This window comes from Tympanuchus pallidicinctus, unplaced genomic scaffold (assembly GCF_026119805.1).
Source record: "Tympanuchus pallidicinctus isolate F22 unplaced genomic scaffold, pur_lepc_1.0 scaffold22, whole genome shotgun sequence".
Taxonomy (NCBI): Eukaryota; Metazoa; Chordata; class Aves; order Galliformes; family Phasianidae; genus Tympanuchus; species Tympanuchus pallidicinctus.
In genome coordinates, this window is record NW_026294739.1 from 2,362,056 (window position 1) to 2,387,073 (window position 25,018).

General features: G+C 41.5%; 1 protein-coding gene across 19 annotated transcripts in view; it reads right to left on the reverse strand.

The window, feature by feature from the left end:
* The window catches only part of GIGYF2 (GRB10 interacting GYF protein 2), a 73,076-nt gene that overhangs the window by 6,411 nt on the left and 41,647 nt on the right, over positions 1 to 25,018 (reverse strand). For 14 of the 19 annotated variants that reach the window (XM_052687355.1, XM_052687364.1, XM_052687356.1 and 11 more), the window contains 19 exons: positions 20,749 to 20,928; positions 16,578 to 16,777; positions 16,328 to 16,490; positions 16,055 to 16,273; positions 15,392 to 15,582; positions 14,638 to 14,797; positions 12,590 to 12,756; positions 12,125 to 12,213; positions 11,034 to 11,141; positions 10,389 to 10,486; positions 9,799 to 9,899; positions 8,887 to 9,048; positions 7,019 to 7,120; positions 3,312 to 3,470; positions 2,381 to 2,617; positions 1,677 to 1,799; positions 1,090 to 1,293; positions 757 to 962; positions 313 to 467 (listed from right to left, as the gene is read on the reverse strand). In XM_052687355.1, the coding sequence (XP_052543315.1) occupies positions 313 to 467; positions 757 to 962; positions 1,090 to 1,293; positions 1,677 to 1,799; positions 2,381 to 2,617; positions 3,312 to 3,470; positions 7,019 to 7,120; positions 8,887 to 9,048; positions 9,799 to 9,899; positions 10,389 to 10,486; positions 11,034 to 11,141; positions 12,125 to 12,213; positions 12,590 to 12,756; positions 14,638 to 14,797; positions 15,392 to 15,582; positions 16,055 to 16,273; positions 16,328 to 16,490; positions 16,578 to 16,777; positions 20,749 to 20,928 (3,024 nt within the window). The remainder of the gene's footprint in view (positions 1 to 312; positions 468 to 756; positions 963 to 1,089; positions 1,294 to 1,676; positions 1,800 to 2,380; positions 2,618 to 3,311; positions 3,471 to 7,018; positions 7,121 to 8,886; positions 9,049 to 9,798; positions 9,900 to 10,388; positions 10,487 to 11,033; positions 11,142 to 12,124; positions 12,214 to 12,589; positions 12,757 to 14,637; positions 14,798 to 15,391; positions 15,583 to 16,054; positions 16,274 to 16,327; positions 16,491 to 16,577; positions 16,778 to 20,748; positions 20,929 to 25,018) is intronic. The other 5 variants (XM_052687368.1, XM_052687369.1, XM_052687370.1 and 2 more) reach the window with 5 other exon arrangements.

Below are 25,018 nucleotides of genomic sequence, written 5' to 3' on the forward strand. Positions count from 1 at the left end.
ATAATTTGGCCTTCACTAAACAGTGAACTGGGTGCTCGTTCATCTGTCTGGTAATACATCCAGCCACTGAAGTCCTCAGCAGAGCTCTGGGTGGCAGACTTTACAACTACATGTTTCCAAGTTCTCATTGATGTATGATATTAGTAGAGATGATGTAACAGTTCTTCAGACCACTATTTGAAGTTACCTTTTTGCTGACTGCATTAAAACATTATTTTGACTGAAGTCATCACCTCACTCAGAACATCAGCTCAAAGAAACCAGATATTGTTTTTCCACAGCGGAGTACCTGCATTCCCCCCCACCTCTTACCATCTAAGTTGTTGGCTGTGTTGAGTGCATGAAGCATCTGCTCACACCACTGCGTGAATCCATCCTGGGCTTTATTAACACCCTGGAACAATTTCAACAGCTTCTCCTCTTCTTCCACCTTCTTGTTCTGTCTACTTGTAATACCTACAGATTTACTGAGATAAAGAAAACACAACACACTGTATACTACCAGAGTCAGTAACAGTACATAGCACAGTGCTACAGCACTCACTGGTTCACACAACGCAAACACCATTTAAGAGCCAACTCATTTTTCAAATAGATTACAAAATAAATTGTGAGTGGTTACCTACTAACTACTTCTGTTAAAACGGATTCTGAGTGACAAAGAGAAAGGTAATGTACACGAAGATGCTGCAATTACTAAGTCATCATCTCAGGAGTGGTAGCCTTCTCAGCAAAAGCTCCTTCCCCAGTTCCTACCTGAGGCTGGCATTGCTTTTGTTTTTATTGGTCGAGTTACGAGGTCCCACTTCCTTCACTGCATCATCCCAGAAACCCATGTTTGAGTTTTTGGTATCAGCATTACTCCAGATGCTACTGACTAGGTCAGATGCCCACTGGTTGCTGGGATTAGTGTTTAGGGAGCCCCACACTGAATTCCCAATGCTGGTGTGCAGGTTAGAGTGCTGTTGAAACATAACAAAGAGATCCCAGTTATTAGCACCACACCTGGCCGAGCAGCAATGAACAGACAAGGAAAACTGTCACGTACTGTTGCCTTCCACAAGTGGATTAGATAAAGAGGGAACATACCGTAGTATTTCTGACTCTGTTTGGCTGCTGGTGCTGCTGTTGCTGCTGTTTCTGCATTTGCCTTGCCTCTTCCTGCTGTATCTCCAGCAGGGACTTGGTAGTGCCTGTTGGTTTGGTGACATTACCCCAGCCTGATAATTTTTGCTGCTGTTGCTGCTGCTGTTGCTGGAGAGCTTTCATTAGTTCTCGCTGCTGACGCCTTTGCTGTTGCAAACAGTAACAAAGAAATGCTTGTGTGTGCTTTCAAGAGCTCGCTACTATTCTAAATCCTAGCTGAGAAAATAAGTTTTAAACGGAATTCAATTTGAACTGGAGAATTCTGAACTTGTAATGTTTTTGAGCTGTTGCAGTTCTTCTTAACAAAGATGCTCTAAGTAACTGGTGAAATACCAGTTGTTTATTAGCCCTAAACAGCATTATTCCATCTAATAATTGAGTGCAATCTGCTAAGCATTCGGGGTCCTGGAGGAATACCTCCTTCCAGCACTTTTCCTTTATTGCCTTCCCACGATTACTTCTAATAACAGTTAAGCAGTCACACGGAGTCCACTTCACAAAAGTTACACTCCATTAGTGCCAGTGCTTACCTCTTCTCGAAGCTGCCGTTCTCGTTCTTCTTCTAGCTTTTGGATTTCTGCCAGTGACAGTGTGGTTTGGGATTGACAAGCTCCTGAATTTGATTGCTGACCCCATGTTGAAGATGAAGGGAGCTGGGTCAAAAAAAAAAAAAAAAAAAAAAAAGAAAACATTGCTAGAATTTGTGAAACCTTTTTACAGAACACTGCTGAAGTATAATTGTGAAAAAAACCAACAAGCTCACAGTACAGGGAAGAGAAAGGTTGCTTTCAACAAAATGTTTTAAAGCATAAAATAATAAATAGCATTCAAATACAAACTGTTTCTTCAAACTGCCTTCTTATGAACTGCAGAACCAAAGATACAGTGCATCAAGAATAAGGTAACATATCACTGTCTGAAAAATAGCAAAGACTTCTGAAACTGACCTCTAACCTTTACACTGGTCCCTCCATCGCATCGGAGCAGAACGAATGTCTGTACTGAGCAGCAAATCCCTCTTCAATGAGCTCCTTTTGGCTGAACATTTTTCATTTTGCAGCTCTTTCTCTTGCATCTCCCAACATTCACCAAATCAACTATTCACCCTCTGCTCTCTCCAGGAAGTCTGGATCCTCTCTGCTCTGTTCAAGTCAGCCTAGACAACTCTGAATCCTGCTCTGGTTCCACACCACACACGAGGCTAAGGAAAAGTTAAACCACAGAAAAATGTTACCTTCATTTGGGCAAGCTGCTGCTGCTGCTGCTGCTGCTGCAGTCGTCGTAAAGCTTCCTGCTGTTGCTGCCTCTGTCTCATTATTTCTTTCTGGCGCTGGAGTTCCAGCTCCTTGCGCTTTCGCTCCTCTTCTTCGAGCCGTTGTCGGGCTGCCTCTTCTTCCATCCGTAGCCGACTTTCCTCAAGTCGCCGTTGAGCTTCCTCTTCCTCACGCGCCCACTTGGCAGCCTCCTCTTCCTTCCCAGGACAGAAAGAAAAGTACAGTCTAAGCAGACTTAGCAAAACTGAATTATTTGCACTCCGTGGTACTATGATCCTGACAGAAGAGAGGCCTATTGGTCTCTAATCTGTGATGTTTATATTGTTCATTTACTTCTGTATTTCTCAGGCAAGAAAGCCCAAAACGTAAGCTATATCCTCTCAAAGTGCAAGTTTCCCCTTGGCTCCACCAAGAGACTTGGGAAAGAAAGGCATATCTCTAGTTTAGACCAGAGAATTTCATACCATTTTCCTTTTAGAACTTATGCACCTCTCAGTCTGAGCTTCTTTTATCTGCTTGTACTATTTAGTCAGACAGCACTATATGTTCAAAGGAATGAAATGTGAAAAGAAAAAAGGGAAAAAAGGCTTTTTTAACACGAAAGAAAAAGAAGTTGACAAAGTGATGTTTACTGCTGAACGACAGACCTAAAACTGAGATGTCGTCTCTGCTAATGAGATGACTGCGTGGTGGGGCAGAAATGGGATGAACATCAAGAAGGGCCTTGAAAAAGGATTGTAAAGTAAGTATCAAATCTTAACTGGACCTAAAAGTTATCACGAAACTATCCATGTTTTAACGTTACTTTGACTTAGGGCCTGTGGCAGTGTCCATCAGCAGGCAGGAAGTGCAAGTTCCCCAATATGAGGAATCCCCTCTGCTGGTTTTCACCTGTTTACGAATTAATTCTTCTCGCTGCCGTCTTTCTTCCTCTTCTCTTCTCCTCTCTTCCAACCTCCTAAGTGCTTCCTCCTGTTGTTGTCTTTCCTCCTCCTCCCGCTGCCGTCTTAGTGCAATTTCCTGCTCCCGTTGTCGCCTCAAGGCTTCCTCCTGGAGATGGGAAGGAATGTCCATCTGTAACTGCCACGTCACTGACCAGCCACATCACAACAGACTACAACACAGTCTGGCCAAATGAATGGTCTCAAGAAAACTTCCTTAGCTCGAAGCTAAACAGGCAAAACAAAGAGAACTCTAACAAGTTCTGATGCATCTCATCAATGAATGAATTGAATGAGTGAAGAAATAGGGAATCAAGCATTATCTTTGAGTATAAAAACAGTGGCAATGAAAATGCCAACAATAAAAGGAGGGTGCAACTCCTCTTTCCTATCAATACTAACTACACTTGAACATATATTTTAATGCGGAAGCATCTCAACAATCTCTTTTTTGGGGGGTCAGCTGTAAGTGGAAACTTTTCCTACTTAGAGGAATTTCTGAGCATGGACTAAAATGCACAGAGCTCAAAGCTCAAACCAATGTCCAGACACTAGGAAAAAAAAGGAGAAGCCCAGTGCAGTTAAGGACACTGTAACCTCTGCAAGTGCCAGATCTGTGAACTCAATGAAAGGGCCTATTCCTACACTATTTAAATGCCAATGGCAATGAAAGATCTCCTGAAGGATTTGATTTTGTGCTATCCATAAGTTACTTAACTTCCATCAAACTACATTTTGCTTTCCCACTAACAAAATTTTAAAAACCTATCAAAGCTCCTTCCTAATGCTCCCAAGATTAACATGAACAGAATCTTTCTGCTTCTGCTACGAGGGCTGCTCCCAAAGCAATGGCTTCTATTTTATGATGCTGGCCCACAAGGTCAGAGGTAGACATGAGTGGGATAGCAGCAGAGGTTGAAGCTTCCTGCCAGCATCCTGCTGCCTGTTGTTCCTGTGTGACAGATGGCAGCAGAGAGGCAGTCTGACCAATGATGCCTGACCAATGGTGCGTGCAGAGCTAAGGTGAGTCACTGAATTCCTCTGTGTGGGAAGAAAGTGGCACCCAGTGACATTCAGCAACTGCTGATGATGGTGTATAGGCACCAAACAGTGGATGTGAGCACAATGAGGTGGTGGGTGGAGCATTTCATCATTGGTGGCAGTGGTTGCAGACCACTACAAGCACAGCATGCAGGCTATGTTCATCACCGAAAATGCAGAGCTAATGGTGATGCCTCTGCTGACAAATAGTGTTTTGTAGTTGAGAATTTGCTCTATCAAATGGACTTATTGTACTATTCCTATCTGCTGTGATTTCCATGAAAATAAGTAGGATGCATTACTTTGAGAGACCTACATACTTGCTTTCAGAGGAACAGAGCACAACGGGCTTTCTGCTCACTGAACAGGTGAATGCCTATTCAATTTTCCCCCAATCATGTCTTCCTCTTGCATTAAACAACCTTGCTTTTTGCTGTCTTTCTGATCTTTGAAATCCAGTAACAGTACTAAGGGCATCCTGCTTTTCATATCTTCTACATACATTTTGGATGAGAACTTTTTTCAAGCCTTCATAAACTTTTTTTTTTTTCCAGTCAATTAGTACTGTGCAAATATTCTGAGGTCTTTTGTATGTAACACACTACTCACAACTCTAAGGGAGACTAATCGTGCATCACAGATACAATTAATTTGGAGTCTGGTAAAACAGGAAGTTAATTCTGAAACTTAGAACCCTCTCAGTAAACCAGATAGCAAATCTTTATATGCACACAGCATATGGGAATTGCAATATCAACTGAATCAGGTTTCTTCCTGACACTGGCTAACTCCAGGTGTCTACAACATCTGTCAGACAAAGCATTTTTCCCAACCAATTCTAGGTCACTGAAGAGCGACAAGATTAGAAGGAATGGCCTCAAGTCGTGACAGGGGAGGTTTGGGTTGGATATTAGGAAACATTTCTTCTCCAGAAGAGTGCCCAGGGACTGGAACGGGCTGCCCAGGGAGGTGGTGGAGCCACCATCCCTGCAGGTGTTCCAGAAATATTTTACATGTACTAAAGAACATGGTTTAGTGGGAAACGTTGGCGGTAGGGGGTGGTTGCACTGGATCATCTAGGTGGTTTTTTCCAACCCAGGCAATTCTATGATTCTAAGAACCACAGGCTGCAAGCCAAGAAATAACATATATTCATGGATATCACTTCAGCAGCCTAGCGGGAAGTGCTACAAAAGTTCACTGCCCTTTTTTTTTCCCTACTAGCTGGATACAAAATAGCCTGTGAATCATTTCTTGTCAACCATTAAAAGCTTCACATCTGACATTCAGAAAAGCTTCAAGCGCAACATGCAATGTCTAGACCGTGTTTGTAACCTGGGCCTGTAACTACCTTAATTGGACACATGCAGTCCAGTAACAATAATCAAGTGTCCCAGTGCAAGTGCTGAGAAATTGCTGCTGGTTTCTTTAACTAAAAAGTCCACTGAGAAGGCTGGAGGTGTGCCAGCGTTCTGTGTGACTGCAGACCACGTGCCAGGAGCTCAAACTCTGGACACTGAGCTGCTGGCCATGCTGGTGGGATATGCAGCACCAGTCATTGCCACAACATGCAGCACTTAGGAGAGGTGAGTAATCACCACATCCTCCCGCATAACAGCAGGTCAGTGACAGCTCTGCCTTCCTTTTTGGAAATGAGATCAAAAGAAACATCAGTAAGTCGCAGGGATCTTTTCCTAAGGCATGGTGGAAGAGGCACTGGTGAATGTCAGGAATCAAAAAACGACTTCTCTCCCCTAGAGACCTGAAGATGAACAGTGCATCAAATGAAACAAAACCCACAAGATCATGAAAAGCTGGGAATATCGTGACTAATGATATATTTTTTTTAATATAATCATTACAGCTACAAGGAAAGACTCTCCTAATACTTACTCCTGCATCTTTCTATTTGTTCAGTGCTTGTTTGAGCACGACAAAAATCATTTAAAGCTCTCCAACTTTCTGCTACTGACTTGGATGAGACAGAAAGCACGCTCGTTCCTTTTGCTCTTAGTGCTCCCACATTCATGGCTTCTGACTCCAAGAGGATCCCCACATTCTCTAGTGAGAATTATTAACCACCTTTTCTCACAATTGTTTTCAAGGACACGTCTTGCTTTATGAACTACATCAGATCTTGTAAATTATCTGCAACATCTCTCGATATCCTTATAAGTAGCAATACTGAGTTCAGGAGGTTCTGGATTCTTAGATAAATTGTTCTTGAATTTTTGCAGTTGGTAACACCTGCAGTTCTGCTTTCCTACTTTAGCAGGGATTATAAATCTTTCAGTTTTGTGGTTTTTATCCTTGAGACAATGCTTTGAAGAAGAACATGAAAGATAATGCAGAGAAACTATTAAACCTTAAATTTTGTTCCTGAAAGCAATCAATCATTACTAAGTAGAAAATATGAAATCAGAAGCAAAAAAATACAGGAGCTACACAAGCTGAGAAATACTGTTTGTAATTTTACAGAGCAGGTAATTGATGAAATCTAAAGAACAGAATTGGATTCAACATTTGCTATGACATTTCAACCTACAGGATTGAATTTCTAGTGGTTATTTTTTATTTTTTTTTTTAGAATTCACCATCAACAGTATATTTACTAACCTTATATACTAGTCTTTTATGCAGTATTACATCAAAAGCCTTCCTGATGTCCAGGCAGATTAAGTCTACTGCTTCACCCCTCTCAGCTCTCACTGCCATCTCCTCAAAAGAAGTTAATCAAATTTGTTAAGCATCATCTCCTCTGTATAATCCATGCTAATAAATCAGTTCATCCCTGACTCTACAATGCCTTCCAGTACAGAAGTCAAATATTACACCAGGTTTTTCTTTTCTTTAAATAAAGAATAATATTTTCCTCTTTCCAGAGAAATGCTTCAACTTTGTTACCTCAATACATTCTTGCTCAGACGTCAGCATTATTGTGTTTGTTCCACTGATAATGAGCTGAGTAACTTCTTGTTACTGCTTTTCAGACCCATTCTGCTTCCTCCTTGAAAATAATTACTTCCCACTGACATCTCAGAAAGGGAAAGTCAGATTGCTCACAGTACAAATCCAGAGCACCCAGAGGAACTCTGGAATTTAATGGACATTTCCAGAAAGTTATGCACAACAGCAGAACTTAGTCTGAAAAGAACACATCCACGTCTATGCAGAGCCACAGCAGATGAAACACATTGAAATACCAGGTGATCAACTGAAAACCAGTCATTACTGAAACCCATCTACAGTAACGTAACTCAGTTAAACTCTGGAGTATATTATGGCTTGAATTTCCAGTGAAGTCTGAAAGGCTATTTTCCACTGCATACCATCAGGACTTGCTGTATTCAAGGCATTAAAGTAAGGAACCATTTATTCGTGGACTTGGTTCCTAATGGTACCACGAAAGCTAACCAGGTATCACTGCACTGTATTAAATTACATTTCAGTGATAAAATCCAAATGCTACATGAATTAAGGTCTGCAACTAAGCTGCAAATAAAACTGAAGATTCCTGAAACTTCTTCAAAAACACAATCCTTAAATCAGAAAGTGCAAAATGCTCTTTTACAACTGCCTAAGCAAATACAAAATACTATGGAGAAAAGATGTATTACTTTCTGCTATGTTGCACGTGCTACTTTACAGGGCATGTATTGACTAACTTCTTGGTGAATAAGCTCAGAAAGGTGCTTGCCATAATCCTGTGTCCCCTCAAAACTAGCCTTCACTGTCCTTGCCTCCTACTGCTCTCCAAAAACATTTCACCTATATTTTATGTGGAGCTCAGAAGTGACTGTCAGAAATTTAAGCTATTTCTCTAAATAGCAAATTCTTAAGAACTAAGAACCGTGCTGTAGATCCTACATAGTTACATGCTCTTAAACTCACACATTATTCCTTTCAATAAATCTGCTTGTCCGACACTTTAAGGAAATAATACTGACACCAATACATACCCCAAATAATTTCTTCAGCAAAATGCTTTACTAAATTAGAGGGGAAAAAAAAATCAGATAAATTTTACTTGTTTTTATTCCTGTATCCCCCTCCACATTTTATTCATTTGAAACACTTGCTCAGTCAGCAGTCTATTCCAGAACACATCCATATCAAAACACAAAACAGCATAAATGGTCAATAAACATTAAACACACAATAACTGGGCAACTAACTTAAGTCTAATACTGCTACTGAGAAACTGGGAGGCAATGTTCCATATGGAATAAAGCCACTCAGCTTGCAAAAAGGAGCTTATCTTGAAAGTGAACCAGAGCCCATTTCTCAAACTATAATTTAGGCTCTTGAATGTAAAAAAAAAAAAAAAAAAATCAAGATCCAAAGATAACTTCATATAATCACACGAAAAATATTCTAAGTGTCTTCATAAACACCTATCAAAGATCAGTTAGATCCCACAGGATTTTTAAAGTGAGTTTTATCAAGTATTAAAATTAGAGATGAACTACGTTGAGGAAACTCACTTGCTTCCTGCGGGCCAGTTCTTCTTCTTCCCGTCGTTTCCTCTCATCTTCCTGCTGCCTCCTAAGTAGTTCTTCTTGTTGCCTCCGAAGCTCCTCCTGCCTTTTCCTCTCTTCTTCCTCTCGTTTGGCCCTCATTTCCACTTCTCTCCTCTCTTGCTCTAGCTACAATTCACATAAGACTACACTCAGATGCAGGTAGCATATTCCTACACCAATTTCTAGGGCTGATCTGTTGAGATTACAGTAACAACACAGCAGATGAAGCCTCTGACAGATGCTCTTCCTTAAATGCAAGGTTACCTGACCTGGCTACTTAGTGGAGTCAAATTCCTACAATACTGTCTAGTACAATTTCTGACAATTTTGGTTCTGTATCAAACCATTTTCACCGTTAGCTCCTTAAAATAACTCCTGGCTTCAGAAGCTACTAGAGAGCTGCTTTGCAGCCATCATAAAATAATCTACTTCTGAAAAATAACAGAATTGTTCAGATTCAAACTTAGTCCTATTCACCCACACAAATTAACTATTCCCCAAACCAATTCTGGTTAAAATATGGCAGGATTAAGAGAAAGACTAAGTGTTCTTTCCTGTGATTTGTCATGACTGCTCATGCTGAACCCACTATAAAACAAAAACAGCTAGCAAAGCGTTTGGGTTTTTTGCTCGTTTGTTTTACGACAACTGTAAAAATTCAACCACTACTTTAGAGGCCAGTAGTACCTCTGCAGTAGTCACTTACAAACAGTAGTCCACAAGGATTTCATCACAGGTTTCTATAATGCATTTGATCATTGTGGGGTTTTCAGTGAAAATCTCAAAAATTGAACACAGCAGCATGAAGTTTAAAGAACTAGAAGTCTTCCACGGACTCAAGAAACACAACTTGTTAAATACCAAGCAGTTTCTGACCTTTGCAGCTTTGGCCTTCTCAAGCTGCTGAAGTTGTTCTAGAGCTGGTCCCTGAGCTGCAGTATCGATGGGGAGATCCCAGACACTGCTTCCTTCCCAGACTGGACAGTAAAAAAAAAAAACCACAAACATTTACAAACAAAAATAAACACATCAATAAGGAACAAGTGGAACGCAAAAATCTTATGCATGCCATTATATTTTATGAATTAAAACCTTAATACATGAGTTTTAATCAGTAGAGGGCTACACTATCTTCTTGTAGAACAAGGTTTACTCTACCAGCAAGGCTGGGTTTCCTATAAATTCTACTAAAGAACCAGCTGCTACAGCTCCTCCCATCAGAGGGAAACACCTTTACAACATAACAATCAATCCCTTCTAATCAAGGCTTCACATAACCCATAGGAAGAACCATCATACTCTTTACAGCTCTCAAACTGTAATGCGAAGCAGCCTGAACCAGGTCCGAAATACCAATGCAGAAATAATTTCCCTTAGTGTAAAGGAGGGAGCAATCATATCAGAGATGCTGCCTTTTAATCAGCGAGCTTTTCCTCAGTGGACCTGACACACACTAAGCATCTTACCTGTAGGTTGTGAAGCTGACTGAAGTTCCCATATTGAGCCAGTGTCCGGCACTGACACAGACCTTGTAACGGGTGGCATCATGTTCTGCTCTGATATCCTGAAATGCCAACAGAAAAGTCAACATTGCTTACAGGGAGAGGAATGCTCTGAACACACATGAGGTTCAGTAACTTGTAGCATGCCCCTTTCCTTCCACACCATGTTTAAAACAAAAATAATGAAGCAGCAAGAAGCGCTTTGCTGCAGAGCTCTTGCTCATCTCAGCCATGCTGCCAAGTCAAGGACTACACCAGCTACTGCTACAGCTTTGCTTCTGCTGTGCATAGGCTAGCCTGAGTAACAGCCATCATCCAGTACTGACTGCAGAATTCATTTAGCAAAGCCATGCTGTTATCAGCAAAACAGATTTGACAAGGATCTGATTTTAACCACCAGATTTTTCTCCTCATTTCTAAACATAATACGAAGGTAAAAGCTATATGAAGTTGCACTCCACATCCTTCAACTGTCTCATATTGATTCCAACCTTAAAGCACACAATGCTCAAATGTGAGCAAACTGGGCTACTGACAAGATTATAATCTTTGTACAGGAATTCAGAATACAAGATGAATGGAATCCAGTTCAAGCCTAGGCTAACTCACCTTATTTTCAGAGCCTGGAACTGTTGCAAGAGAATAGCAAGCTGCTGCTGCTGCTGGGATGAGAGGGCTGCCTTTTGCTGCTGAGCCAGAACCTGTGCATATTGTTGTCTACAAAAGAGAAGCAGAGAATCTCTGGTATTTGTTCACTTGCTTATCTATTTAACACGTTGCAGAAGCTGTGGACATTCTCTGTGACTAATGCCTACTGACCTATCTAACATACATGCTAATTACTTGAGAAAAAACAGAGTGCAAGCCTAAGAGAGTATCAAAATACAAGAACACAACAACCTGACACACATGCACAGAATCGGATTTCTTTTCACCTTCTCCTGCCTGAGCTGATTGCCAGTGTCCAACACTGTTTCTAGGGCATGCAGCCCTACTTTCCTCTCCCTACAAAGTACAGACTGCACATGTGTTAATCTGGCTTTGAAGACTGCCCCCCACATGAATCAGCCCCTTCCCTACTACCTGAAGGTACTCCCTAGTACACAGCCAGGTTTCTTGTCCTATCAAATCATTAGCAGACAATCAGTATCTGAAAATAATAATTACGTCAGGAGCCCTTTAACTAGGGCTCAAGTAGCCCAATCACTTTCTTTTCTCCAATTTCCTACAAAACAAATTGGAACTGGCCAGAAATGAATTGCAGCTGACAACTTTGGCAAAAAAGAGATAAGGTAACTGCTGGAGAAGTGCAGGTTATGCTGATCTTCAAAGAAGTTGAACAGACAAAATAAGTTTACAGCGTTCTCCATTTCCAGTTCAAAAGACAGAAAGCTTCTCCTGTCTCCAACACATCAAAACTGCATTACAAGTCTAGCTGGGATTCAGTTAGACCTTTAATGGCTACCTATGGTAGCAGGCCCCATCGACGTAGCTATGAAACACAACACTCCATGCCTTTGGCAGCCACTCTCTGCTCTAATCCTGTAGACTACGAGGCCTCTGTTATATGTAGAAGCAGGCCATTGCTGCTGGAGGTGAAGCACTACCATCCCCACTGCCCAAGGAAACAATAACAAGGACGATTAAAAATGCAGAGCAGAGCACAGCCACTGGAAGACCGCTGGGACTGGTAGCCTTACTGTATCAGAAGGTGCTGATATTGGAGGTGCTGCATTTGGATGAGGGCCAACTCTTGCTGTCTAGTCAGACGCTCTTGGTCCAGCTCGCCCTGTGTTTAGGAATTAAACATTATTCTAACATGCAGCAACAGTAACGTAATACAAATGCAAGCTATAGAAATGATTGTCCTGCACAGAAGCCTCAAAAAAATAGAAAAACACGAAGATCAATACTCAGAGAACAGTGCAGTGAATGTGAAACACACTGCACTTATGCATCACAGAACAACAGGACTAAGCCTTATGGTCAGAGCTGTGGCAAAACCGTCATACTGAAACTGTCTTTTCTCATCTCAAAAAGGTATTTTAACACAGTGTTCAACTTCAGTGCTCAGAATACCTGCATTTATAAGACAGTATTTGATATGTACATAAATTTCCATTTGTTACAGGAATATCTGAATATAGCACCCATCTCATATTTACCAGATGTGGAAGCGGCGCTGGACCTGAGGTGAAGGGAACCCTGCCCCACATTTTCATGATGTCACCAAGTGGCTGGAAAGTCTCATCACAAGCTCTCTTAACCAACAGCGACATAGTGAAATATCCAGCCTGGAACCATTCTGCCATCTCCTGATTGCTGAAAGGACCTGAAATGATACCAACCAACACACAAAGGGAAAAGGAGAAGGAAATTCAAGTTGAGCTTACTGGAAACAAAAGACCACAGGTGCCTGTTAAAGTAACACATCAGGGGTTTCTGTCCTTCTCATTCACTTGTCTGGATTGACAACTAATACACTTCAACACTCTAGCTTTGAACATATCTGAATCTCTACAAGGGCTCTGATGCTCCTCCAAATAGATGTGAGAAGTGCATGATGGCTTTCACCATGCAAGGGAGGCAGATGCCAGCTCTGAGACAAAAGCTGAGCAGTCCCAGTGCTGTAGAGCTCAATCCGGCTAATGAATATTCTGTCTTCTAGTGAAGATGACCTCTTCGAGGCTCAGCACTGAGTTGACAGTTTAAATTTCCAGTCCAGACTTCAGCAGCCTCTGCTACAGCTAAGATCATAAGCGCCATGTCCCTCACAGTGCACAGATAATTAAGCTACCTTAGCCAGTTTCAACCTTTGCCCCCAGTTTAGAGGAATTCATACATTTTAAACAAGTCTCGCTTTTTGAATTTAGAAAATGAGCAGAACCAGCTCTGGTTGCAAGATAAAGCTTTTAAAGATGATAAAACAATTTCTCCTTTCTGTCTTAAAAACTTACAATTCCACTTCCTTTTCTTAAGACTTCACTCCCTGCAAAGGAGTGAAACCTCACACTAATTCAACACATCCAACTGGAGATGAAGCCAGTTTAAGAAAAACAGACTCTTTAGCAGAGTAAGAACAACAGATGAGTGTTGCAAAAACATTTTCTGAAAAGCACAAATATTTGTTAACTCCAGCATTCTCCATATGAAGCATCTTCCGAAGATAATTCCTCCTTTCTTCCTAAAGAATATGAAGTCACAAGCAGAATCCCAAGAGAAAGTTGTGCGTGCTTTCAATTCTGGAGGTCATACTCAAGGAAGCACTCGATCCAACAAGAAGCTGTTAGACAACCAGTCAGCAATGAACACCCAGCAGCAACTAACAGTTTGAAGCACACTGAGCAAATCAAGACAACTTGAACACTTACAATTTTTTTCCTTCAGCCCTTAAGTTTAAAGGCATGTACTATGTACAAGCAAGAGACCGGCGCGGAGCCACGTATACACCTGCAAATCCTATAGAGCTCACAGCTGAGGAAGCCAATGATACTCAACATTGAAATGTTACTACGTAGTGAAATACAGCAAGTAAGCAACTTACTCTGACTGCATTTTTGAAAGGAACTTCAGTAGCTGCTAAAGCAGAGCCCCAAGACCAGAAGTACTTTCTGAAAGCAAGCATGCAGTATCTACAGGGAATGCCGGTTCCAAATGTAATTGCAAAAAACCTGATGACTTAAGTGATAACCACAAGCATGAAACAGCTGGTATTACAGAAACTCAATGCGCTGGCTGCAAGTACTATTAAAATTGAGACTGTATAGAGAACTGGTTTGGGAAAATTTTTATTCTGCTCTAGAGAAAAAAAGTCTCCTTTGAGTACTCAAGGTCTTTAGGCTGAGACTGGGAAAGTGATTTCAGTGATTTTTCAAGGAGCTACTGAATGGTCGCATTTCTTTGTTTCCCTTATCTGGAAACTGGAGTAACTGCTGACATAGAGAAAAACTAGTCTGAGTCTAACCCCAATTTAAGAAACATGGAGTAATGGCAAACTTTAGCCATAAGAAAATATAGACCTGTACACTGAATTTGCTGATAGGGGCAGCGATGGGTAGAAGGACTGATTTTTAAAATCAACTTCAGAAACAGTAAATTCCTTCTGCCACTTTTGGAAACACAAAAGCATCAGATTTTGCAGGTGGTAAGTTTGTGATGAAGTCTTTAGCAGTTCTGTGAAACAAAAGAGGAACTGTAAAGGGCACAGACCTACCCTGAATTTCTCCCTGGGGATCTTTGTAGTACCACTTCTGCATGGCTTCATGGAACGATGGCATAGAAGAACCTTTTGCTCTGTGCTCTTGAATTTTCGCTGCTAGTCTTTCATCATCAACAGCACTGTCTTGTAGATAGGCCACCATTTTCTCCGCTTGCTGCAGAAGACATCAGAATCATCAAAAAATACAGATGTTAGTTGTTTGCTGACTGTGCTACATATAACAAACTTACTGTTTAATGCTCAAGAGTGGAACTAGAGGCAACTCAAGAATCTCTGAGCTCAGTTTAGCTTTTGTCAGAAACATGAATAAATATGGTTTGCATTCTTAAGTAAAGCTTAGAACTACTTATTCCTCACTACCAACATGGTGAAGAATAAAATGAGAGCTATCATATAAGATAGACTCCACATCCAGTAGTCACTAAACTTCTGTAAAGTATGCAGGTTTTTTTTTAAACAAACATATTGAGCACTCTGCTTTGTGATTTCTCAGAGCAAACGGTACAGTGACTTGATAGCAGACAGCAGCATTGGGATTGTGGCTCTGTTACACTTTCCTCAATAAAGTACTAGCACACTCAAATTATTCTCTAAGGTAATGGAGGGAAGAAACGTACTGTCAGAACATACCAGGGACTGTAAACTTTTAGCTGCATTTTTCCTTTTACGAGCTTCAAGTGTTTCTTCTTGCATTCTACATTTCTGCACCCTCATGATCGTTAACAACAAAGGAATTTGAACATTTTACCTGCTCTAGGTGTTTGAGGCCCTCTTCATCATCCGGGTCAGTGGGAACGTTGCCCATGCCTGGAGCAGCTGTTACAGGTGTCTGAACTGGTCGTAGGGCAGGATTTGAATTGGAAACAGGAGGAGAAAGATGAGCAGGAGAAGCTGTGTCTGCAGGTATCTGTGGCAAAGGTTGAGCAGCAGAAGCCAAATCTAAAGAAAAGTGTTAAGACCAGCTCAGTATCTTTAACATAAATGAAAACAATTTCTTAAAACTTACTGTAGAAAACATTCAACAGCCCAAAGATTTCACCAAATTATGTTCAGATTTTCCAGTACACAACTGCACACTGGTACTCTTTATGGCACAGGCACCCAACCACAAACTTGCAGGAACAAGCAGTTTAGTTCTCACGGTGCACAGGTCAACATCTGATTCCCTGACTACATACATTTGTCCACACAGATCTACTCAAGCACAACAAGGCACACAGGCAATCTGCTCCTAACTGCACTGCCATGGGAAGTCCAGTATACTGCAAGCATTCAGAGCTGCATTTCCACTGATCTTATTTATAGACAGTTGCCAAGTTCTAGGCTGTCATCACCATAACCCAATCTTTAAAGAGGACTTCTAGGATCACAACGGGTAATGGAAGTTTAATGAATTGATTGAGTTTATTACCTTCCCCTCTGTTGGACAATTTGGCTGGCGGTGCATTCTCTGTTCGACTTTCTTTATCTTCTGTTTTTTCTGTTCTTTCTGGGACAGGCTCCTCTTTCCTTTCAAAAAGGCTTGTCTGCAGCGAGTCTTGCAGCTGGGATTTTGGTGGGCTCTCTGACCTGGTAGCCGGTGAAGATGTTTGGACTGCTTCTTCTGCTGCTTCTGTAACATTGCACGATTCTACTTAACTGAATTAACTGAAATTCTAAACTGTAGCATACAACAGATGCTTACCTGACACTATTCTATCTGTTTTCTCCCCCTCCTTCTTGGTAGCCTTTTCATGATCTTTGGCATCTTCACTGTGGCTCCCTTCAGAGTCAGATCTTTCCTCCCCTTCGTCCACAGGTCGGAAGTCCATCTCCTGTTCCTCAGGAATTGGCTCCTTCTGCACCTTCTACACAGGTGGATTATGAATGCTTGCTTACTTGACATAACAGGACATTTGTCAAAACCACATAAAAGGCAAGAGACAGCTTTTCACCTTTAAGGAGAGAAACGCTCCAGAAGAGTCGAACGTCCCCATTTCTTCTTCCGCATCCTCTAAGCACCACTCAGGCAGGCTGTCCCTGTCATCCTCCATGCTGCCGCTCCCGCAGCGCACTCGCCGATAGCCCCGCTCGTCGTCTCGCTCCCGGAAATCAAACTCAAATCTCCGCCGTCGTTCCATGTGCTCTCGCCAGCCTGTGGAACGAGGGCCGTTAGGGAGGGTGGGAAAGCAACTTTACAAGACACATCTGAGGGGAGCAGCTTGCTTGGACGACTGACAGAAATTCAGAAAGCCGCTACGGGGCACAATCCATCTACAAAGCAGCACTGTGAAGGACAACTGGAAGAAAAGGACCATCTTACCAACGAGGAGACGTGGGTGTATTTTTGTTTGTATATCCCCACCTTATCAACTGTGTTATGCGCATAAAAGACCACAAAGCTAAGAAAGGTAGCTAAAACATGCCGGAGAACCAAAATAAGACAAACCAACAATACCAGGCACTGATTGAATTCAGTCTCCTTCTACCAGCCATCACCGACTTAGAAATACTTCAGATCGTACATTCTTTTAGACAGCCATCTGCAGAAGTCACATCCTGAACTAAGCACCTTCTGTCCTCACAGAGACTTGAGCACATTCACAAAAAGCAGATGACTGAGTTTCTTTGAAGGAACTAAGCCTCTTGAATGGTAATTTTTAGTAATTGGACTTCAAATGATAACTTGTAACTGAAAAGGAAAGCCTTCCAAATTCAAGCACAGCTTTCATATTCAGAAGACATCTTCATTTAGCCAAATTTAACAAAATCTTCTGACTGCAATTGTGGTAACCATGTAAACTGGAAAGAACCTTCAGCCAAGGAAAGCAAAGTGGGAGCAGAAAGACTTAAATACCTTTCAAAGCTCTCCATCCAATAAAAGCTATCTTTACCAGAAAGTAAAAATGAACCATCTCAGTTGTTAGTGTTTTCAAATGGTGGGTTGTGATCGTTTGTGGAGGAAAAAAACCTGTCACAAGATTTGTGCAATCACTGGAAATCAGCGTTTGTGACATGATTACCAAAAAAAGCTTAACATTAAACCTCCAAAATACTAACGAGACACCTTTGTCTCACAAGTACAGGAGATGTAAAACAACGACCTTCTACAATTATTGTGAATTTTAACACATTTTAATAAAGAGAACATGAAAGACCTCTGCAGCAAAGGTGTCTGCAAATTCTTCAGCTAACTAGTTAAAGCTATATATGTCCCGGAAATAACTAGTATTTTCATATGCAAAATTAAAATCCATGTTCTGAGGCAGAGTGCTTAATGTCTTTAAGGAAAGAAAGAACAGTAAGCTTGCACTCGTTCTATCTTTGCTTTCTGAGCATCTCTTGAGCCCATTACAGCAGCTTCCTGTTCATCAATAACTTCCCAAAAGACATATAAGATGAAGGCTCACTGAAGATGCACTGCTGGAGTGAGCATTCCAGAGAGCTCAACCAGTTACCATTTCAAGCACTGCCTTCAGAAAAAAGAAAACTTGCAGGTCCACCTTGAGAAAATCCCATCAGAAAGAGCAGCAAGCAGAAAAAAGGGCTTTATATGAAATTACAGACTAAGGATTCCTTAAAATGCTTCGCTCAAGGAAAACCAAAAATCCTAGAGAAATTTGAGGCAACAGATGACGTGTATTCCCTAAGGATTACATAACAGAACCCCACATATCCAAACACTGCACTCTTCAGTTTTGAGATCACAAGCAGTTTTATATCATCTGATAAAAATTTGCCCTGAAAAAATCAAGGGTATAAACACAAGAACTGCAACAACAAAGAACAAAGGAGGGGCATTATTAGGTTGGCAGTCATCAAATCACTGTAAGTCATTAAATAACGATAAATTCTAAAGCTATGGTCACAAACCTCCTACAGACAGTAAATCCAGTCTAGCAGCCCTCTTTCAGATCTGCGATAAGAGCAGTGCCACGTTTCCCCAGAACAACCAGCAGAGCAGCTTTCCAAGCGTGGAAAACAACAACAGCTCCTGTCAGACTCCTCGTCCTAGCGCTACACAGCCAGAGAGAAAAACCCCAATTCTAGAAGCTCACGCTGGAAAAGCCTGGTAATAGAATCCAGGCTGTTTCCATGTTGCACAAACATTCAAGTTCACATCCTTTTGTATCAGGCAGCAGAGACAGTTGGGCTTGTCTATCTTCATAATCTGGATGGACTTGCTTCTCTTTACTGCCAATATTCAGAAGAGTCCTCACACAAAATCAGGTGTAAGAAGAGAGCTGTTTAAACAGCACAGACAAATAATAGCTTTCTTAAGTATGTCAAGGCATTTAACTTTAGGTACAATTAATTTACAGAATCTAAAAACAATTAAGCTTAAGGACACAACTGCACCGAAGCAGCCTTAGTCCATCCTCTTGACCCTTTGTGCCGAACAAAAAACATTAACTACAAAGATTTAGGTCAGCCATCCTGCAGTAAACACAGCTGAAAGAGCAGAAGGAATTCAAAAGCTGGAAAAACAGCGGTCTGTGAGAATCTAAGGGTTCTCTGCTTAACAAGAAAATATGATAAACTCAGTCATGACAATCACTGTGTTCCTCTAAACTGTTCTCATCCCAAAGTATGACAAAAATAATCACAGAGCACACAATCCAGTAGAATATGAAGAGCCAAGTCACAGGAAGGTCCAGCTAAGCAAATGGCAATAATTCTCCACAAAGAAGTGTCTATTTCTGACAAGCTGCATGACCAGCACTACTACCTAACAGCAGGGTAAGTACAGAGAAGCAGTTTAAGCCACGCCAAATTGAATTGAACTCACTGTTGAATGCAAGGGTGCAATTAAAACCGTGTTGATGTTCCTGCAGCTGCTACTAAAAAGAAAACTCAAATACAACTCTGATGGAAACTAGAAGACTAGTATAATACAGCTGTTTTCTCAGTCTCCTGTCTCAAAATGAGCAACTTCTCTGCAGATTCTCAGAATTTCTACCACTGGCTCGTTATTACACCTCTTAAAACTTAAAATTACAAATTAATTGCCTACTACAGCAAAAATACAAGTGGTAATATTCCCTAATGGAAATAAGACCAATCCTCAAAACTTTCCTCAGAACATCTTCCAAAAAAGAGTTCAAAACATGAATGAACTTCTGAACTTCAAAGTCTCTGCACCACCCTTCAAGCTAAAGCATGCAGGCTTGCACTCTCAAAATACTCCACTCCTGTATATCACGCTGCATCTGACCATCATGAGGTACTATCTTAGCTGGCCTGATGTTATCTGAACTATGTAACAAAGCAGTAGTGTCTGATGAACAATTGTGACCAAACACTGGGAAAAAGAAAATTACTTCCTTCAAAATTTGCCCTTTAGCCATGATCTAAATAGAAAGCATCTGATAGCAAATTCACCCTTGGGCTCTCTGCTTTATTTTAGTACAAACTAACATTTGTTTGAGGGCAGGGTATTACGTGGCTGCGAACAGGGTTAGGAACAGAATGAACAACTGCTTGCATCACAGTACTGAAAGTCTTTTGGGGTGTTTGTAACAGTGATAACCTCATTGCAGGAGCAAATGTGACTTTAAAATGATTTAAAAAAAAAATAGAAATCAATTGTTCACCTCAGCCACAGAAGTGTCCCATTGGTTTCCTTTGGTTTCTCTACAAAGGTGAAACAGCAGAGGAGCCACAGATCTCTCTTGGTTCCCCAGATGCCTTGCATAACCAGAAGAATCATTATGGGAACTTGATTCCAAAAGGAAGGCTGGCTACCAGCTACTTCTTTCCCAAGTAGCAGAGAAAAAGCCCAGTTCCAGCCACAGCCCTGCTTTGCATTTTTCCTGCAACTCTAGCAACTCAGTGCTGGAAGTCAAGCAAACCCACAAGAGGGAGAGTAACACCAAACAGATACTTGAAATTTAGCACGAGATGGGACACCTTGTAACTAACCACAGATGGATAGAGCCATTTATTTTGAGATCTTTCAAGGATGCCTCTCAGCACTGCAAGCATCTTTTGAAAACCAGACTGAGATCAATAACCAGAATGGTTTAGTATGCCCCCTCCCTTTCCTCTACTTTCTCCAGGCCCCCATTTACCCTCTGCCCCTTTCCCCATAGCCATGGCTGCATTTTCCTCAGGACCTCCTCTCACCTGGGCTGTGAGGACGCCACCTCTCACCATCCCTGCGCGACCCAGCCAGTCGCCAGCCTCCATCATCATCCTCCCCGTTCTGCTCCTCCCTGAAGATGCGCCAGTTCTCGCTCTCAGAGCGTATAAACTCATGCTTCCTCCCTGTTGCTGCTGTCCCACCTTCTTCAAAGTTTGGTCTCACTGCAAGAAAAACAAAACAAAAAAACCCACAGGTAACTAAACACACCAGAAACAGGACTCCAGTCTTCAGGTACCTTGAAACACAAGGACTGTAATCTTGTTCTGCCAGAGAGAAGAACGTATCACAAGAAGTGGTAGGAACTTAACAGAGCAATGGAAGGGAACACAGGGCAGACATTTAGGAAACCCTTCCACATCTTTAGGTACCTTGGGATGGGAAAACCAAACAAGGACTGGGGAAAGGTGCACATATAAGAAAATATTCAGAAGAAAAAGAATACAAGAAATTTTAACACAGATTGGAAAAACAGAGAAAAAGATGACATTATGGGACATAAAGTAACCTGTAAGTTAAGAAGCCAGAGTGTGCAGAGAGAAAAAATAAACCACTATATCACAAAAAGCCTCATTTTAAAATGGAGACAAAAACGTAAATCTGATACACATTTGATTTAAATCAGATATTTGCTACTTCCATATTAAAAAGACGAGCTGCATTTAATCCTACAAGATGTACAGCAAATCCTTGCAAAAATACTAGGAAGGACTAAGGGTTAAAGACCAAATAAGAAAAACAGAGTGTTAGTATTACCCTTTGAAGCCATCTTCTGGAGTGTTGAGGTGAGTTAGAAGCAACTATGCTCAAGAATAAGGAACAATCTATCAGAAATTTGGGGTGGCCTTATTTCTTAACTTATACCACGTTATATTTGAAATAAAACAAAGTTCCCGGGTACTCAACGAAGAACAATGCTGTCACAAAAGGATTACACGAATGTTTTCACAAAAAGCATGTGCACTGTGTGCAGTAACTCAGGCCAGACATGCTGCTGTAACTGCTGACTCATTCCACCAAGGATCCACCACCGCTGAAATAAATGGCAGCACTACCTTCAGGACTTCTGGGTTGTATTCCAAAATCCAGAAATGTAATTGATAGTGCAGTAAAGATTGTCTAACACACCTGCACATGACTGCAGTGAGACTCCTCAGGTCATTCTGATGACAATTTTAAGGACTTTGTTTAGGAAGGATTTGCAAGTTGTTTTCCCACTTTTTCCCATTCACTGCATTATATGTGCAATGGGGAGTGCAGAGCACCCAAAATACTACAGCTCCATTTAGAACAGCTAGGAAATGCTTCCTACTTGGGGACACTGAACTTTAAAAGCCGAAACCAAAGCACTGCCTTTGGAGCTTGTATATTGCTTGAAAATAACCCGTGCCACTTCTCTTCCACCTCGTAACACAGACTGCGTTTTTCTTCCTCCAGATCAAAATCTTCCACAGTAAGTTGTGTTAGGGAAGGACCATACTGGAAGGGTATATGCTACTAAAACCAGTATATGAACTACAACCAGAGAACAACATACAAGCAAGATGTTTGCAGGTTCCTGTGCTCCAAGTTCACATGAAACACTTTCCCAGCTGTCAGTAAAACGAGTTTCTGAAGTCATTTTCAAGACCACACAGCCTTGACCTAGCAAGTATATAGGAGGATCAGAACACACCTTCATGCTTAAGACTCAGGAGTTCTTCCACCCTGACAGCCACACAGCGACCTCAGAAAGGCAACTCAAACACTTCTCGTTTCCATATTTACAAAAAGGCCAAAGCACACTATCAGCACTGACAGGCAGCCTAAGCCATAGGAAGCCTAATACGACCCAGACACACATTTACTTCATTAAGACAAGCACCTGACTAAAGAAAACTCCTATGTGTTTGCTGTACTTTGAGAACAAAGTTTCTAAAACAGTATATTTTGGAAAATAATCATCCAGTAGAAAGCTAGTAAATACAACAACAGAGCCAAATACAACACACTAAGACCACTGATAGTCTAACCCAGGAGAGAAGAAGTGCAATTCAACAGGCCAAATGAGTCTCAGACCAGAGGATAAAGAATATGGTCCTTCTCTGAACTTGTCCAAAACAAGCAAAATTCACTTTTTTTGCCTTTAATTCTGCAGCACACAACACAAGCTTGTTTTTTTCCCCTCACTGAAAGTTACCAGCAAGTGTTACTCAGCTATTTTCAGCTTAAAAAGTCTTCTTGAAAAAATACATCTGTTCTTCTCAGAAGAATTCACAGCTATTATTTGACACTCACTGAACAACACCGCTCATTGGAGAAGTTACAAAGGTCCCATCAGTTAAGAACAGAGATGTCATTTCCTTCCATTGTTACTAAGACTCAAGACAGCTCTAACACTAGCAAGCGCTTGCTGCTGCTTCTAGAACATACGGGGTTTAAAAAGAAAAGAAAGCTTCATAAATAATATTGTGAAGCCTCCTGTGGCAAGGAATGCCTGTATCACTGTTTCAGCTCAGTACCCTACAGGCACATCCGAGGCAATTCAGGCTGTGGCATTCACAATGCTTACCACTGTTGGTTTTGGTCCCAAGAATGGAACTACTGAAGTCAGGTTGTGTATTCTATGTGTGCAGGAAACTGCATCCCCATGGCCCACTGTGGAATTAGTAACACACAGCTCCAACGAGGTGACAACTCACCAGGGTTTGCCACCACCAAAAAGAAGGGAGATCCCATCTCTCTATAATTTAAAGTTCCACAATATTATAAAAAAAAAGTAAGAAACAATAAGAGGCAGTGAAGTTTTACTGCATCTGAGGATGGTATCACGCATGACTGAGAAAAACTTCCAAACAAACCAGTACTTCAGCATGTCACAGCAGGCGCCTGACCCGATAACACACTTCTGTGGGAGCAAAGAAAAGGCAGTGTATCCTTTTCCTGGTACTGAAGCACCATAGCAAGTAATATCCAAGGACAGTAAGGCGTGTTTCAAAACAGATCAGGCATGACATGATGCTGAACATTAGGCAGATCAATCAAGACACCGACTTTTAACGACGTCCCAGTACATCAACGCTGCAATCAGCTCCTTTCAGCTGTCACGACCAGTTCACAGCCAGTGCTTGGCAATGCTTTAAGAAGGAAAAAATGAAAATGCAGTCTATGGTTTTGCCTTGGACTAATTGACTGGACTTCCTGAAGAGAAGGAGCAGGAAAAAAGGGCACCTCTGTTCAAGTCTGTCACAAAGCCAGCAACGGTGTTTACAGAAAACTTCAGATAGAGCCCAGCGGTATTCAGCCAAAAAAGCCTACAGCTGTGCAACATGGAGCTGAAGGGAGACTTAACTGCAAAGGGCAAGACTGGGATTCTGGGACATGGCTCCATGGCAACCTGTTCACGTAGAAAACTTAACCACTGCCACAGCAAACAGTGCTGCTCTCCACACTGCCCGTCCACGTTTCCTATGACATGCTCAGCACCTGCAGAAAATGAGCACAAATAGCAAGACTGACAGCAACACGCCTGCTCTGAACAGAGGAAAAACCTACAGGGGTCCAAGTGCCTTCATTTGTTCTATTCTTTCTCCTGCAATCTATACATTTCCACACAAAAAGGACAAAAATCCTTTGCAGCACATGTTTTTAATGGCATTCAAATAACTTTGCCTACACAAGTAATCCTGCAGCTCATTTTACAGAAGAATGGATCAAGTGGCCCCAAGGTAACTTTTCCAAATACATGCAACCTTCTCATTGGGACAGCATTTATCTACAGAATGCACACACAGCCAGAGTCAGTGATGGAAACCCAAAGTTCTGGTGATATTTGCTATCTCTACATTTTCTCCCCTTTCCTAAATTCTCAATCCCAATTGCCGGTCTTAAACGTGCTATTAAACATCACTATGTTCTTCATTAAACCTACAGCTACCCCCAGCATAAGAGAGTCACAAAGTGCAGATACACAGAAGAGTTTAATTCCATAAGACACACCTGGAAATCACAGTGTAGCCACTTCACCTGCTGTACAAGTTGTTCATCCAAATCAGACTAAAAAACATGTGACAGGACACTATAAGCTTTCCACAGTGTAAAATACATTCTGTAAGAAAGCCTGCTTTAGGAAAAAAACACTTCTGCCACACCACTGATGAAAAAAAGGCCTTCTTCAGAGGAGACCTGGCTTCACTGGAGTAGATAGGGAAGAGCCGAGAGCAAGTCACATCACCAACCCCACAGGCTTACCAAAATGGCAGCACTGCATGACTT